The following is a 19,441-nucleotide window of genomic DNA, read 5'->3' on the forward strand; positions in this document are numbered from 1 at the left end:
TTGATTCTTCAGACATTAAAATCAATTATATTCTTAAATCTTTATATTTTAAAAGAATGGTACATATCTCAAATTTAATGCTGATTATTTATATTTTGTGCAATAGTTTTAAATTTTGTTTAATTTATTTAAGTTATAAACACAATTTAATGAGAGATTTTATCATTTTTACTTGTTGTACCAAAGACTACTGAAATGTATGATAAGTAACAAAGGACGGTTATATATGGATGGGTATAAAGAATATAATACTTTCCTTAAATAATATTCTGTTAAATGATTTCAAGATACGGTATTTAAAAAAAAGTAACTACAGCTAGAGAGAAGATACAACTGATATGAGATTTTTCGAAATATACAGAGATATTGTAAATATTTAATATGACATGAACTTATGAAGTGTTACCACTATTATTGAAGCCACTTTTATAACACAACAGAAGTGTTAATCACAGAAACTCATATTATAAATTAAGTTTTTAATTATTAAAGTGATTACTTGTTGTATATAATGTTGTATATATTTCACGTAGTAATCAGGTTGTTGATAGATATAATGCCAGTGAACAATTATTATTATTATTATGTTGTTAAATGTATGGCTTATTTGTTCATCCAGACCTAAGGATAAATCTTTTATAATTATAGCACCTAACCCATTACGTTTTTGCGTTTTAGTTCAACTTTTGTTAATGCTACTTGTTAAACGATTGCATTGTATGTGTATGTGATTTTATTCTGACATAGTATAAGCAATAAAAAAGACTTTTTCGATTTGATTTGTGGTTGGAGGATATTGTTTTATCTAGATACAGTGTTTATATCGAGAATCAGTTTTAATGTCTCTAATATAATTCTGTCGATAGTCACGTTGATCGAAATGTATTGTTTGTATAAATTTATACAGTTAGAAATCAATATTTATTAACTAATTAACGTAATACCTAAAAGCAAATAAAGGATATAAGAATAATTCCTGTACTTGGCAGTCATGCGGATTGTAAAGAAATTCAAACAGGAATTCTTTACATTTAACCAGTAACTGTACTAGCTAGTTTGAACAGGAAACTTTGCATTCAAACAAAATGTGGCCAACAACGCATATTTGTTTTAAGATTTGTTTTTAGAAATTTTGTATTCAAAACTTTAAGATTTAGCATTGATTGAAGTTAACTGACTGCAAGGTAAGGTTGAACTTTGTCTCAACATTCGACATCAGAAGAAATTCATTAAACACAATAAAAAACATTGATATCAGCACAGACTAAGGCTTGCACACAATCTCTTATCAGCTTGGAGCCAAGCTGATCACATTTCCAAACACGTGATATGACCATAACTGACCAGTTTGTTATCAGAGTTATTATTAAAGTCCAATATTGTTAAGAAGTTGCCAAAGCCAAGTTATGTGATTGAAAATGTTTAACAGATACTTAAGATATTTTCTTCAAAATTGCAAAACGACAGAAACAAACAGAGACAAATGAGAATAGCGGAAGAAAAAATTAATTAGAAGACTGCTCTCCTCAAGAACTACAACACGACAAAAGAAATTGACACAGCTTGCTCAGCCTAACAACACATCAACATTTTACTTGCTATTTCTAACGTTTTCAAACTCCATCGCTCATTGACTGTTCTCCTCAAGAACTACAACAAGACAAAAGAAATTGACAACAGCTTGCTCAGCCTAACAACACATCAACATTTTACTTGCTATTTCTAACGTTTTCAAACTCCATCGCTCATTGACTGTTCTCCTCAAGAACTACAACAAGACAAAAGAAATTGACAACAGCTTGCTCAGCCTAACAACACATCAACATTTTACTTGCTATTTCTAACGTTTTCAAACTCCATCGCTCATTGACTGTTCTCCTCAAGAACTACAACACGACAAAAGAAATTGACAACAGCTTGCTCAGCCTAACAACACATCAACATTTTACTTGCTATTTCTAACGTTTTCAAACTCCATCGCTCATTGACTGTTCTCCTCAAGAACTACAACACGACAAAAGAAATTGACAACAGCTTGCTCAGCCTAACAACACATCAACATTTTACTTGCTATTTCTAACGTTTTCAAACTCCATCGCTCATTGACTGTTCTCAACCACATAACTCAATTCATTTAGCACTTCTAACTCTGCCATAATATTAGCACAGAGGTAAAGTGACTCAGGATATCTACAGTCTTTGCACAATCTACGTATGCACCATAAAGCTGAGACAATTTCAACCACACTTCTGACAAAGCAACACATAGGACTGTGACATTGCCACTGTCAAACAGCAATGCTGATGCCAATCAATTACATTCAGTTTCCAATCTTGTTCTGAGAGTGTCAAGAAAGCTCCCAGAGTCAAGTAAAACAGTGAATGAATTGACTTTAACAAGCATTCCACTGCCTAGTATGGGTGAAATACACACTCTTTTATAAGACTGTCCACTGTTCTTGTCAGTGTGTAGACTAGGGCTCCAGCTAATGCGTGTGATGGCAATAGGATGTTCAACCGTCACTACCCTGTCTCAGGTCTCATGTATATATAATATATTATTAATTTATAATATTATATAACACCTATATTATTATATATATTATTATAACAGCTAATCCTATATTTCACAATTCATTAGTATTGAGACACTGAAACAGAATTTTCTATTATTTTACTAAAGAAAAACTCACAATTATCCAATAATTTGTGTATTTTTCTTTAGTAAAATAATAGAAAATTTATATTCCAATAAGAAGAGCTCCTCCTCCTTCACTGAAACAGAAGTTTTGGATTTAAGGCGATTTCCTATCCTAAGCATAGTTTTAAACTTTAGCCCCGAGTTAAAAGTAGAGCCTCTGACACATAGCTTCAAAGTGCTATCTTAAGTCCCTCTAGAATATTTTGAACAATAACAACCAGTATAATCAAAAGATTGTTCCTGTGCATTATAACGATTTAAAGAAATATTGTATCAATAATTTCATTATAGAATTCTCTTGCATGTTAAATATAACATGAAGACAATGATGAAATTCATATTCTTAAAGCCAGATCTTCTAGCGCAGAAAATTCAAAATATTTAATTTATTATAACAGTATTCATTTCAAATCCAAGTTTTTAGTTTTTATTCTTCAACAATGCAATGATACAATAATGTTTATTTTTTGTTACTGTAAGTTAATGAAAGCAATACGTGAAAGCTTCACAATTTTCATTTTAAAAGTGTCAAAGTAATAAAACTCTGAGTTAAAATACAGTATTATATGTACACCATATTAGTAAAATATGGTGATTTAGAATGTTACTTCTAATTGCACAAATATGCTTAGGACATCGCATGTATTTATGATACTGCATAATGTAATAAATGAAAGGGTTTAACTTACCATCTGCCACTAGTCTTTGAACTATGTTGACCATGTCTTTGGTTTGTTTCACGTAAAATTGGCTATCGAGATCATGAGGCATTCTTAAGTCTGATTTATCAAGTTAAGGAAGATCAGCAAATGCACCATAAATTACAATAGGGAAACAGAGATATATAAAAATACTTATACAATAGGGCACACACAGTATAAAATAATATTCAACATTAAGCAGGTAGTGATACTACGTTAACCTCTCAAGAATAACCAAGTAGTTGAGGCAAATTACTTTTCCAAAAAACAAAAATCTCACAAAAACAAATTTGTAAGAAATGTTAAGTTATACATATGTTTTATCTCATGCATACCAAAATTAACTTTCTGCAGGCTACCATCTTAAAGTATGTTTTTTATTCACCACTACAGTACTGCTGAAACTCATGCTGAAGGCCAGAGGCCTTTTTTTATATCATTAGAATATACCAGGCTACTGTAAACAGGTAATGGGTGAAAATTTAGACGCGTTACAAGTATGTAGAAAGTGTTTTGAATAGAGATTCAAATAGTTAAGAAAATGTGGGTACATAATACAAAAGACCCAAGGTAACTTCCTTAAGACAGAATAGAGTGAAACAAGTTATTTTATCACTCCATGAGGAATTACAGATTTCCGGTAGGAAATATAAGCAATTTTGTAATCAGACCCTAATACTAACGGCTGAAGTTAAAAATGTCAAATTTTGTTTATGAAATTAACATCTTTTACAAACAAAAATGTGTAACTGAATCCAGTCATATTTCATGTATATACGTAAAAAGTTCATATTAACTGTGAAGCTGATATAAACTCTACCGACCGATGATATAATTAATGCAACCGTTTTTCTTTAGGTTTGATTATAAGATGTCCCGAAATTCTGCTTGAAATTCCTACCACTCCACGTGAAACACTCAAAACAATTTTTCATTTGTTCTGTCTTCAGAAATGGTATCATTTTAAAGTGTTATGAATAAATCTTTTTTTTTATAAACAATTATTACAACCAAAAACTGATAGTGCCACCTAACTTAAATCTTGTAATTGTTTAATTCAATTAAAGCACACATCTCAATATGTAAGTTTTTATTACAATCAAAATCGCTGATTGGAAATGAAAGTGGTTTAATAGCAGCAATGGTAATTCAAGTGAATTCAACTCAAATGTACCATCTGTAAGAGTTTCAATGCTATCTTGATGAATATAAAATCAACCATTACAGATGTGTGATGAACAATAGCTCTAGTAACTTTAATGACTTTTATTTATTGGACATGGTATAACGCTGAGTATGATTGAACATCCACCAATGACAGTGATACATTCATTCACCACTGTCTTTGTATATTGCAGCAAAACAATAAGAGGCTATTTTTATTTCTTGATAAAAACATGCAGGGGAATTAAAATATTATTTTAACCAATTATATTTTTAATTAATAAAGCAGTGATTCACGTGATTTTAACTAGATATGTAGACATCTAAACACTACTTACACACTTTCTTTAGTAATTAAATAAAAATTAAGAATTTATTAAGCTTATTGAATAGGAATCAATATATTTTCTTTTACAAATGGAACCATTTTTACCACAGTTTTCAACATATTGAATAAAAGATAAGGTAATTAGATAACAATTAAATATTTTACTTATTTACTAAAAACCAAAATTTTAAACCCAAACAATTCTACAGGTATGTACAAACTTAAATCAGTAAGTCAGCAAGTATTTTGTGAGAAAACCAAAACTAACAAATAGTACCAAGCTAGAACAAAAGCTTCGACAGTGATGGAGATCCACATTATCTTGAAATATTGGCATCTACTATAGTTATTCTCAGTTCTGAGTATTTTCTACTACAATGCTTGTGTAGACTTCTCATAGCCTTACACTTTCAAACGAACATAATCCATCCATTGCTGTTAGTGTAATTTCTTACTTTAACACAAATTTTACTGCAAACCTTTGATAATTGTTTGCATGGAATTTTATTCAATTACTTTTGTGATAAAGTAGATCAACAATCTACATCAATATTGTATATTATGGGTTACTGGTAGTATAACGTTAAATATGACAATCTTACAAAGAAATATTCTGATTGCTAGTTACCATTTATAAAACAGCTTTGACAAATAAACAATTTCAATTATGTAATTTTTACATTTATATAAATGATCATTTTCATTAATATCTTACATTAACTGATTCCCCACCCACCCACATTTCACCCATTTACATTTTCACCTGCCCATATTTTTCTGAACTTAAAGAATTTGACGATTTTAGTTAAAAAAAAAAGAAATATAAATACTGGTACAAACCAGAGAAAGTTTGTAAGTACACAAGGATTAATAGATAACTGATACAGTAGTTTATCCAAGGGAGATAAAGATGTTGTGAGAGAAGAGCAAATATTGAAAACTTACAGGCTAAGATACGATGGCTGATGTGGTGTGTTGGAGAGCTAAGACATGAGTGGCATTGTCACATGGACCTATGAACATTGGCCAAACTGCCAGCTAAGCAACATCTGTTCTATTGTACAGCCTGAAAACATCAACAACCACATCTCCATTTCACCGGTACTGGTTATCTATTTCATTACGTGTACAAGTTATTGTGTACAAGTTATTAACGTTATTAAGTGCACTATGATCCTGATATTTTATATCCCACAATACTGTACAGGAATCTATTCTTTTATGATTATTATTGGTATCCCCCATTTGTATAGAAGCACTTTACTGTGATACTATACTAACCAGACTGAAAACATACAACAAAATGCAACACTTGCACTCTGGAAATACCAGGAAGCCTATAACAGCACTTGCAATAATACTTGACTCTTGTTCTGAAAATTTATTCTGGTGCTAAATGTTGATAAAATGTGTGACCATAACAATTTTCATGATTTCTCTTTGTAGAAAAGCCCTAAATTGATGCCTTCACACTAAATTACTGGATTGTTTTAACTGAAATATTATTGCTGTTTTATTACATATTACTGCAGTAATTAAATTATTTTTTTACAACGATAATAATTCATTTGTAATTATTTATTTACCAATTTTACCTGATAACAGTAAAAGCTGTGAAGTTTTTATTTCTGTCAGGCTACAATACTGTAAGAGCTCTTCATGAAGTTCCAGTTTTATTACAATTGTTTGCTATTATTTGTAAATTAAATGATTTCATAATAGATCTAGCAATAAAACCTTTACTTTTACTTAGTCACATATTTATTTTAAGAATCAAATAAAAACCAGCAGCTATTTATTTTGTATTCCTCTCCAGTCAACATACAAGGAAAAGTTTTGAATTTGTTTAGTCCTAATCTTGGTAACTTCCAAATTATTGTAAATTGTAAAAATGATTTCTTTTTTTTAATAATATAGCTCTAATTTATAATAGGAACCATACAGTCATATGTAGACTTGCTTAATATACAACACTGAATATCAAGCCTATTTCTAGTATAATTGAGATCTTGCTGTAGTAAACAATAATCTTGAGCCTTACTCAATAACATCAAAGTTACACTCACACTTCACATGCATTTTAATTTTAGACTTAGTTACACACCAAATAATAAATATATGATATAAAGAGCGAGTTAAAAGTATGGATACACTCTGATAAATTTTGTTCCATAAAGATGGAAATCGGGACATCTTTCCAGGAAATAGAAGTGAACTATTAAGTCACTATTAACAAATTTTCCCATTTTCATAAAATAGAATTTTGGGGGCTGCTCAAAATGTTAAAATGTTAAACCCATTAAGTGACACCTCATTTAAAAGGTCTTGATAAAAGAAGAAGAACAGTAGAAACTAGAGCTTTCCATCTTAGCCCAGTACAAAATGAATACGTTATAAATAGTAGCATATAGCCTAATGCATAAATTTGCTTACCAAAATAAATCCAACAAATTTTATTTCTTTTTTAAATAAACCAAACTCCATTCATTGGCTTATTTTTTGGGTGTAATTTAAAAATTATGAGTTTTACACATTCTAATTGATACATAACTTATATTAACATAAAAACGGGTGTTACTTTTGTTTTACGTTTTAAATGTTGAATTGTGATAATCTCAATATAGGCTATTTGTTCAATATCAAACATTACCACTTATTACTTTTTCTGGAGACCAACAGATATAGTTCGCTTATCTTGTTATTCTTGTCAGCATCATCTGTCCTCTTTATCTTAGAAACACTTATACATCAGACTGAACATCTCACTTCAATATGTATGCTTTTTATTCAACAGGGAAAATGTTTGTGTGTGATCACTGGAAATGAATCTGGTAATTGTTCGTTATAAAGGCTGAATTCATTTTAATTGGTTATGCTAATCTTTACGAAGTTAATTCATCAATACAAATACTTCCCTGTTATTTCAAGAGAGTATTTTTTATATTCTTTAACAAGTAGAGAGAAAGAAAGACGGACAATCAAAGAAATGTTTACATCCTCTCTGACAGACAAAACAGAAACTGTGTCTGCCTACTAAATCATAGCCTTCTATGACGCTCAGCCAAATTCCATGGTTGGACATTCACCAGTATGAAACTCAATCTTGTGTATGTACAAATGAAGTTTCATGTAGTATTTAATTCAATAGATAAAATCTTTCTTTAGATATCTTGACACATAATGCATTCCTCCATTTTTGTTCATTAAATTAGGTATCATAGCAGTGTTCAAATAATTCAAGTTCTAGTGTGGTATGGTGGGCAACTGCAATGCTAGAGTACGCTAAAATCAAATCTTGTCACTGAGTTTTTAACCTTGACTTTACACCCTTTTCCAGTTTACTCTATGAATAAAAATCATCACATGTTTAAATCTCAAATGATTGGATTCAGTTTGTTTACATATTTATTTATTCTGCTTTTACTCGTTGGCAACATGTTACCCATAAGGGTCAGTCAAATCCCACGGAGAGACATGCACCATCATAATTTCATAAGAGAAGTGAATCTATATACTGACCATCAAAAGGACGGAATGTGTAATTGCTCGATTTTTTTAAATTAAGTAGCCTATATTATAATCCATATATGTTTTAGGTAATATTACTATCCATAAACCCAGCCCATACCCCTCCAGCAATTCCCTTTATACTACAAATGTCTTCTTTGAAAATAAACCGATATAACAAGTTTTAATGGTTTCCGACAGAGTAACGAAATATTTATCAGTCAGACCGACAAACTGTCCTGTTACCTTTGGATCCCAAAATCAGTTGAGTTCTTCCTTGGACCAAGAGGAACCTACGTACCAAGTTACAAGTCTCTAGGACCTTCGTGTCAAGTGCCAAGTTACAAGTCTCTAGGACCTTCGTGTCAAGTGCCAAGTTACAAGTCTCTAGGACCTTCCTGTCAAGTGCCAAGTTACAAGTCTCTAGGACCTTCCTGTCAAGTGCCAAGTTACAAGTCTCTAAGACCTTCCTGTCAAGTGCCAAGTTACAAGTCTCTAGGACCTTCCTGTCAAAAGTTATTACAGACGAACAGACAGACTGACCTTTTGACCACAAAATCAACAGAATTTGTTGTTGGACAAGACGAACCTACGTACCAAGTTCCAAGTCTCTAGGACAAAGAAGAGTCATCATACAGATAGGCAGACAGATGGATAGTTGACGACATGTTGTTAAGGGCCTGTTGAGTTCTTACAAATTTCTGGTTATACGTGTATACCACGATTTCTTTGTATATGTGGTCCCCCTTCAAATACTTGATTATTTTTAAGACATGTCAAAACCTTTAAAAATACAAGCAGTGAAATCATAACACTATTATAGTTTTTTAATTCATCATTGCTATCAACATAATAATAGTGTGTTTGTTTATAAACCCTATCAGGTGATGTTTTACACAACTTAAGCATATTGTGGCTGAGTCACTACCTATATAGGGTGACAAATGTCAGCTAGAGCTGAGCATGACAGAATAAGTTAAGATAAAATTAAAAGAAATTAACATGCTGATTAAATTAGATTTAAGAATTAAATTAGACAATGAAAAAACTTGGCAGAGTACAATAGGTGGTTTTTTTATGGTTTTGTGTTGCTTATAATAATCATAGATAAATTACTTAATATAGTAAACTTTTAACAAAACTATTAATTTATACCAACTTACGAAGGGTATTAGTAAAATAAGGTTCCCATGATTTTTTAAAATAGACAGCTCTATATTTCTACCTAGTTTTATACATCAATTTAAAACTTAAATGTTAAGCTATTTTTCCACATAACCACCGTTTCTGTCCAAACACTTTTGTAGACGATGCTCCAACTTTTCTATCCCCATGTTTTAGAATTCTGCCGCCAATCCTTTGAGGAATCGAGTAACCTCTTTCTTGACTTCATCATCGGTACTGAAGCGTTGGCCACCCAAGTGTTCCTGTAATTTTGGGAATAAGTGATAATCACTTGGGGCTAGGTCTGGGCTGTAGGGGGGATGGCCGATCTTCAACCAATATTGTCTCAACTTTTTCAACAACTCCATCTGAAACTGAAGGCCGTCCACTTCGGATTTCATCGTAAATTTCCATGCGGCCTTCACTGAATTCTCTACACCATTTCCGAACGTGTTGAACAGATATGCAGTTTTCCCCATAAACTTCGATTAACTGACGATGAATTTCAATAGGTGAAATCTGTTTTGCATTTAAAAAACATATCACAGCACAAATTTCGCATCTGGCAGTAACAACGATAGGGAGCTCCATCTTCGAAAGCAGCTAGGCCGGCACTGTTGGACATAGCGAGGCGCGAGTGGTATGGATAGAGTGAGGGACAGCTGATGAGTAAGACAGTGTTGCCAGATTTCTCCCAACATATCGCATTCTGTCTCGGCGGCATAGGGAACCTTATTTTTCTAATACCCCTCGTATGTAAAAACCTATACAAGAAAATCATTTATTTGAAATTAAAATTTAATTTAATATATACAATGACAATCTCATATATATATATATATATATATATATATATATATATATATATATATATAAAGTACTTGCTCCGCCGGGACATTGAATCACAAAGTACTTTTTGTGATTCAATGTTTATTGAAATTAAATTAGGCTATTGCCATATATACAAATTTAATATATATATATATATATATATATATATATATATATATATATATATATATCGTTTCAATAAACATTGAATTATAAAAAGTACTTGCTCCATACTTGCCAAATACAAAATAATTGAATTGCAAAAAGTAAGGGCTCTGTGGTGTAATGGTAGCACATTCACCCGGCAAGTGAGAGATCCGCGTTCGAGTCCCGGCGGAGCAAGTACTTTTTGTGATTCAATGTTTATTGAAATTAAATTCGGCTATTGCCATTTATACAAATTTAATTGATGTAAATAAAAGTCATTTGAAAGGTATTTGGTCTTCCGATCATATGTTAATTTGGTTATTTAAACGCATATGTGACAGATACAGCCAAATACAACATATTCAATAATAAAAAGTAAGGGCTCTGTGGTGAAATGGTAGCACATTCTCTCGGCAAGTGAGAGATCCGGGTTCCGAGTCCCTGCGGAGCAAGTAATTTTTGTGATTCGATGTTTGTTGAAATTAAATTCGGCTATTGCCATTTATACAAATTTCATTGATGTAAATATATATATATATATATATATATATATATATATATATATATATATATATATGTGTGTGTGTGTGTGTGTATATACATATATAAACAAACCATAACCATGAAACAAAACAGTTATGACAGGAAATAGAGAAAAAGCCTTATTTAAATAATAAAAAAACCATACAACAAAACAAAAAATTATGACTATTTCGTTAAAAATTTTACGTTTCTTTTAAATCACATAATATTATGTCTCCAATCAGAAGATGTGTGGTTATAGTGGATACAAATACGATAGAGATAAAAGTAACATAATTTTTAAATCAATATTAACAAACAATAATTGTTTAATAACAATCATTGATATGATCAACCAATACAGATAAATTAATTTGAACTAATGTTTATCAACTGTAGACACATTTATAGATTGTAAACATGATATTTGCTTTAAAAGGGACTAACTTCAAAAAAAATACACTTAAAAAAACTAAATAACACAGTCCTAATTATTCTTTAAGAACATTTTATTATTACTTAAAATTTTTACAACTATTCCTATCATAATTTGTTTATCATGTTTCCTTTACTATTTATGAGAATTACATTGTAAAAGGGCTATCCAGAAAGTAGATTGCATTTTGATATAAACAAAAATGAAAGTACAAGAAACTATTTTTATTATAAACATTTGAAAGTGACCGAAAATATTATGTTCAAACATAGTCACCCCACAAATTTAGGCATTTATCATAGCAGTGAACTAGTTTTGAAATTCCAGCATTATTAAATTCTGCCGCCTGAGACTTCAACCAGGTATTCACACCATACCGCATTTCCACGTTGTCATCAAAGGGCTGCATGCGGTGCATGCAAGATCTTCATTGCTAGAAACAGGAGGAATTGCTAGTCATTGGGTGCAAGGTCCAGACTATAAAGCAGATGTGGAAACAACTCCACTTAAAAGCATCCAGGATTTCTCGAGTCCATTTGCCGTGTGTGGTCTGGCGTTGTCATGCAAAAACAAAATTTATGGTAACCTAACTTCTGCGAGACAATTGGATTGTAACAAACTCCTTGAAATTTGAAGATAACTAAGTGAGAGCTCTGTTGAATTGGCGATATTCTTTAATCCACTCATCAACCTTAGAGATAATTGCATCAATCACAATACTTGGCTGTCCACTTTGTTCGTCATCATGCACATTAGTTTAGATATGTTTAAACCTAATGCATCAGTGACAAACTCCACCTTCAGTAATCACATCGTTCTTATAAACCTCACAGAGCTGGCGATAAATTTCAACTGGTTTATTGTGCATTGCCAACAAAAATCATGTTACCAACCGCGCTTCACAACTCTCAGGATTTTCCAATTGTGTCACACATTTTAACTGCTATTGTAAAACAACAAGGAGCTTAAGTAATCTCTCACTAGCACATCTGGATAGCCACTCAACGGAGAAATGCCAAGAAATCAAATAGCTGCGATAGTCTCGCCACTAGCGGCTACAGAGCTAAACGTAATCTACTTTCTGAATAGCCGTATGAATTTTTTGTTTAATATTTTACGAGGGTCATTCAATAATTAAAGAGACAACAGGTCTGGGGAGAAAACTGTTGGTAGGTTAATTTTAGTACTTTTACAGCTTATAGTGGGCAAATCCACTTGAAAATTCCACTTTAGTTGAACAATGTTCTGTTATTAGTTTTTTATTAGCTGAAGGTGAAAAACCAATGAATATATTCTCTACAATGACTAAAGTGTGTGGTAAACATTGTTTTAATCATGCAATTTTTACAAGTGGGTAGACTGACGAACACCGTCATAGCAACAAGTTGAAGTTTCAACTCTTTCAAAGTCGAATTGATGACGTAATTCCTGCTGACCGCCGAGTCACTGTGGAAATGATAGTTGAAAAAGTTAATGTGAGTATGGGTACAGTTCATAACATTATCAAAAACAAGTTACCGCAAAACATGTGCAAGATGGGTCCCAAAGGAGTTGACACGGCTACACAAGACGTTTGAGAGTGTGCACAGAGCTACAGGAACATTATGAAAGAGAAAGTGAGCTCTTCCTCAACAAAATTTTAACATGTGAAAAAACTTAACAGAATCAAAAAGGCAAAGCATAGAGTGGAAGCACACCAGCTCACCTGTAAGGAAAAAATTCTAAACTCAAGCATCAGCAGGAAAAGTCATGTTGACGTTGTTTTGGAATGCTAAAGGTTCAGTTTTTGTGATTATCTTGAAGAGCACCGTACAATTAACAGCCAATACTACTCGAATACTTTTGAACAAAGTGAAGCCAGCCATGAGAGAGAAACGTTGTGGATCTTTGAGGTGAGGTTTGATTCTCCAACAAGACAATGCACGTCCTCATACTGCTCAACTAACCCGAGAAACCATTAACAAAATGGGCTGGAAAGTACTGCCTCATCCCCCTTACAGTCCCAATTTAGCACCAAGTGATTTCCACTTGTTTGGTCCGCTGAAGAAGGCGCTGAAGGAGGAATTGCGTGGAAAGAGGTTCCAGAATAACGAGGACTCAAGAAGTTTGTGGGAAATTGGCTCAAACACCAAGATAAAGAGTGCTTTGCAGCTGGTATAAACAAGCTTGTAGTTCGTTGGAACAAGTGCATAAATGTTCAAGGGGATTATGTTGAAAAGTAGTAAAAGTGTTGTTTTGTAAAAATAAATTGTTTCCTCTCTAGACCTGTTTGTCTCTTTAGTTATTGAATGACCCTTGTATAATTGTTGATATTAATCAATAGTTATTAATATATTAAGTATTGATTATTACACTAAGCAACATAAAAACCTAGTCCGCTGGCTGCAGTATAATAAGCAAACACGACCATACTTGAATCATCGATATTCATGATTGGAAACTACTGAAACCAAAATGTTGAATCAAATTACATTAAAATATGTATTTCAAATTACACTATATTTCAGCTGTTTTTTAACTTAAAAAGTAATAATTTTATGTTGAATAAAAATCTATAGAGGCTATGTGTATTTTTAAAAATGTAAAAAACAAAACAATCTAACATTTAGTTATTTTTCCTTTTTTTAAGTTTGAATGTGTCCGAGAGCTTGTGAAATAAATTGGACATGTACATTGCCATTGTACTTGTGGCCATTACTTAAAATACTATAAAATTTTACTTTGTTTTAATTTATTTGGAACAATATTGTTATTCAATACAGTACATTAAAAAGAGCTGGCAATAAATAAAATTAAATAACTATATTTAAAATGTTTTTGTACTCAATAGTTTAGGTATTTCTAGTTGATAATTTAGTACCCTGATTCAATTGTGGTTATTATACTGCAGCCACGCTTATTGTATTCAGCCCTACAGATGATATAAATGCATTGCTCAAATTAATTAACCAATATTGGTTGACTATATTGATTGTTGTAATTAAGTACTCTTGTTTGTTAATATTCATATAAAAAAGCGAGTTGAATCAGTCTATTTCATAACACACTATAGATAGGTCTAAAGTAAATGTTGTTTATTTAATATAAAATATTTTATAAAAAATGTAAAATATGAATCCCAAATCAAATCATTAAGTATGTTAAAATATAAAATAGCAGAACTTATTTATCATTGATAAAACATTTTCTTTCATAAAAAGTTGTAAGTTACTATTTTACTTTCACATCATGTCTGAACTGTATGTTTTATATTCAAATCATATCAACTATGCGATTTCTACAAACAAAAAAAGCCTAATACAAATGGCAAGTATAAGTATGGCCATCTATAAGTTAGTTGTCTTCATAGATATTAATTTAAATTTATCTTCATTATGTAAATGTACAATCGCTTTATAAAAAGAAAAAGTATGTATTATTCTATTTATAAGGCTTTCCAAACGTTGTAACATTTATAACCAAGTACAATTACAATTTTGTTTACTCTTTCGTAGTAAGTCATTTCGTTTAAACGCCCCCTTCTCCATCACACTTGTTGAATATAACCTAAAAGTTGTACTTGACTATTGCATTGTCTCGTACATAGAGTAAGTCATGAAAAATTACCTTCAAAGATTAAACACGTCCTGAAGCTGCAGATAAACAGGCCATCGCTCGGCTAAACAACTAGAACATCAGTTGACAAAATTCCAGTTTGAACAGTCAACTCACTTGTATAAACAATAGATTAGTGTGCGACCCCCACTACTTCAACCACTCGTTCGTCACTCAATCAAATCCAGAACATCTGTATTCGCCTTTGGATACTGATAATGCCAATAAACAGAGAATAATTCATCACTATATAAACTTTAATTTAAGAACACCAAAACTTGTGAATTTAATATTAGAAGTGATCAACAAATTTCACGTTTGTTACGAAATAGTGAACAACTGATGTGATATCATTTGTACTACAACGGGAATCACCGCGAGATTTTGATGTTTGTGTTTAGCTTAATGTTTTGTCACAAATTAATAGAAAAATATGTAAAGTTAATATATGTACCGTACAAATAAAGACAAAAAGTTAACGAGCGCTCACGTGATCTTAGCTTGAATTTAGGTAATCTCAAAAGATGTTTTTATTTTTTACGAGAGGTGCGGTGTGGCGTCACGGATTCCCGCATTGATTGTTAGGCACATAGAAAAAAAGAAAACCGTGTATGTATGTAATTACCTACTTCTATAGCCTAATAACAAATAGTAGATAGGGACAGCGTGGCCTCCTCTCCATCACTTCCTTTTGGGAATGAGAAAACAAGAACTGACAAGTAATTTTCACAGTAAGTTAAATAAAGTTTGTTATTCCTAATAATGTAATTTTTAAGTCTCCAGTAAGTAAAGCTCTTCCAAATGAGTATTAACAGTCTAATTGAATTTTTTCCGTACTTGCTGATGCCCGAATGATGTTTCTGACCTGACCTTCTACTTCTTGGGGTTCAGAACGTAAATGAGATTTTTTAACGTGAAAGGCATCCACTTTGCAACGACTATGAACAAAAACCATTGCCCTAATTTGTTCACTGGCGTTATACATAGCCAAGATCCGAGCATATGTTAAGAAATTGTGAAAGTGCCAACACTCGACAGGCAAGTCAGGGTTTGCAACTGACTATTTAGATTAAATCAACAGCCGAAAGCTGACGGGACCGGTCTAGCCTACTCCGTGACATCACCGTCCTCGCACGCTCTCAGAATCCGCCAACTCGACGCTTGTCTATTTCAAAACGTAGCATTCAAATAATTCCTGCTCTAACGGTTTAGTTATAAACAATTATTATTGTAGCAGTCATCAAAACAAATTTAAACTTTTTGCTGCCTCATTATAAATATGTTTAGCCGACTACATTTGTTGGTATAATTTTTAACAATAGAGAGCTTGATAAAAACTTATTTTCACCTCTTATTATTAATAAATTTATTAGTACATTTCTCTAACAACAATTTCTAACATAGATAGTTGATTTACGTAATTTTATGAAATATATTTTTTATTGTTTTAGAGTTCCCACGCATAAAATTAAGTTTTAATCAAACTATTTTTATCACAGTGGTTCCCTATTGTACATTAAACTAAATTTGGAAAAAGTTATTATAAATCAGATAAGTGGCTTTAGTTGAACAGAAGATGAAATAGTGGCATTGTTGAGTAATGTTAAGGGAAAGGCACTAGTTTTGTAAGATACCGCTAGAGAGTAGCACCAAACAGTGCCGTGCAAATGATACACGGCTCATAGTATAAACTGACATCTAGTGGGTAACCTTGGAACTAGAACGAGCCAATGTCACATGGAGCACCCAACCGTGCATTCCAGTTGCAGAATGACGACTACCATATGCACCACTATAATATATCTACAAGTATATATAACACTTTACTGAAATGTTTCCGTGAGTTTCCCGGATTCAGTATCCCCACGAAACTAATTAATTAGTATACGTTGCACATAGATCCACCTGTTTGGTCATCCCCTGATTTTAAGATATCGCTCCAAATATTACAATATAAAAAGGTTAAGCAGCGAAGGAGTGTATTGTTTGGTTGATGAAGTAGCCTGAGATTGATAAAATAATCAACGCTAGATTCTTGGACGCTTAAACATCTTAGATATGGGTGTTCCTTTAAACATTTCCAACATAAGATCCTGTAAACTATTAATCTGACAGCAAAATTGTAATGGGAAACATTCCCATATTTTTAAGGGGTTTAAGAATATATAGTTGGACTTTTTTATACCCAACGTGTTTTAATATTGCGGCCAACTTCCTTTTCTTAGAACCGCCCCTATATTTATAATTGGATATTAAACGTTTTTTGAAACTATTTTATTCTTGAATAACCTGTTACAATCATAACTAACTGTAAAAGATATACATAGGGTCCAAGTTTGAAGTCTGTTTAACTCTGTAAAACTTTCTGATTATGGCCATATATTAAAGCTAATGATATTTCCCTAACCACTTATTATTCTGAGACTATTATACACACAAACATGTGTAATTTTAATTGTTCACATGACTAGATGCATTTTTAAAAGAACTTAACCTCTACTTATTTATTAATTAATAAATAAACAAGTAATAAATAATAACACAGAAGACTGAAAACCATATTTTATCTAATGCACATATTTAAGTAATAACTGAAAAAACTCATCGTGTATATCAATCACACACACAAAATTACACTATATTGAATCTCACGCATGAATGATTAAACTTTAGACAACTGTTATTCTGTTATTTGAATATAGATAAAGTTATAACAATAAAACTTATCCACAGAGAAGGTAAATTTATTTATTGTAGGAAGATGAATTTAAAAGCTATAAGTAAAGGTATACATTTACTAAACAAGAAGAAACAAGTGAATGAATAAACTTTATTATACCAGGCTAAGTTTGGACCCTACGGTCATGTTATTACATTTATCGCCCTTCATCTATAATTCTAAATATCCATAAAGTAAATATTATCAGCAGAGGCGGGCAGAGGTGGTGGGGGAGGGGCGGTCAGCCTCGGGTACTAACGGAACAATAACTTAATTGAGAAATTATAAAATAAAACACAACTTTTATAACCAGGTGACATTGGGATTACACAAAAACAAATATTATTTATGAGTGGAGATACTCACAACTCTGGTCCAAAAAACTGTGTGAATAAATAAAATAAAAGTTTGCAATTTTTCTTTTTTTGTAGAAACAATGTATCCTGTGTAAGTTCCGTGTGCCCGAGTTCATTTTCCTAATAAGGCGAAATTGATAAATGTTTGATAAGTTGTGAGGTCGTTTTATTTTCATGTCCATAATGATTAAAACCAACAGTGATATTTTCAACTTTCTGGAAGAGCCAACTGGCAGTGATATTGTGGAACTAATTATTGTTAAAATAGTGCATCAATCAGGACAACAGTGCCTAATAAGTTAATGGAAAGGTTCCTACAAAAGTATATTTTTATTATTATCATTTAAAAGGAAAAAGTAGTGTTGTTGTAATACACACAGCATTTTGTGCTAAAACATTAACTGGCTAAATATGGACTTTCTCTACTCTGAGGGGATGGTAATCATGTTCGTGAACTGAAGCCATTCAGTAGTGACAGGTACAGACTTAGGCAAGTGGGGGATATTCGAAACAGTTATTTGATGAAGAATTGCTTTTTGCGGCAAACATGAATTGAAGGGTGAGGATAACAAATTGTTTGGACTATAATTGGATGACCTTGAAGAGCCGAGATTAATTAGTTGTGGGTTTTGTGATTGTGAAGGACAAAAACAATTAGTTTTATGAAAGAAAATCCCCTTAGCATTATTTTCACGCTCAAAGTATCAGTATAATTATGTTGAGAACTACAACATTGGTGGAATGAATCAATATTTTCCCTTCATATTATCACATTCAGAGAGCCGCAGACAATTAAAGGGAAGCAAATATTAACCTTCAAGGACTTTTGGATCATACAAGTTCTAATACACCCTCAATACTCTCTAATGACGTTTCACATAACAGAAAAGACTTGGTACTAATCACTAAATGGGGATGCGGTGGGTTTTCTAGTCAGAGCATACACAAACAACGATTTACTTCCTAGACTGGCCAAAATACAACAGAAGATGATTACTCAGTATTTATGACAACATTATCCGTCGTATTGCAAAGAAACTTTGGACGTTACTGGGAGAGAAATTAAATACACAGCAGATGAAATTAGGTGTCTGACTCTAACTCGAGTACAGTCAGTGCGAATCAACCATGAACTAGACATAACAATGATCGATGGAAAGATATATAATGTTTTCTCACAGAATACTTCATCAATGCGATCTTATATCTTCAAAGCCTCGTCAAAAGAAATGAACAACTTGGAAACAATAGAAATAAACTTCCCAACGAAG

The 19,441-nt window shown here is 32.0% G+C and overlaps 1 protein-coding gene across 1 annotated transcript in view; it reads right to left on the minus strand.

Annotated features, from left to right (window-relative positions):
* LOC124370219 (RNA-binding protein fusilli) overlaps positions 1-19,441 on the minus strand; it is a 181,204-nt gene that overhangs the window by 66,461 nt on the left and 95,302 nt on the right. Inside the window, exon 5 of the mRNA XM_046828513.1 lies at positions 3,391-3,480. Coding sequence (XP_046684469.1) covers positions 3,391-3,480 — 90 coding nt within the window. The remainder of the gene's footprint in view (positions 1-3,390; positions 3,481-19,441) is intronic.

This window comes from Homalodisca vitripennis, chromosome 1 (assembly GCF_021130785.1).
Source record: "Homalodisca vitripennis isolate AUS2020 chromosome 1, UT_GWSS_2.1, whole genome shotgun sequence".
NCBI classification, from domain to species: Eukaryota; Metazoa; Arthropoda; class Insecta; order Hemiptera; family Cicadellidae; genus Homalodisca; species Homalodisca vitripennis.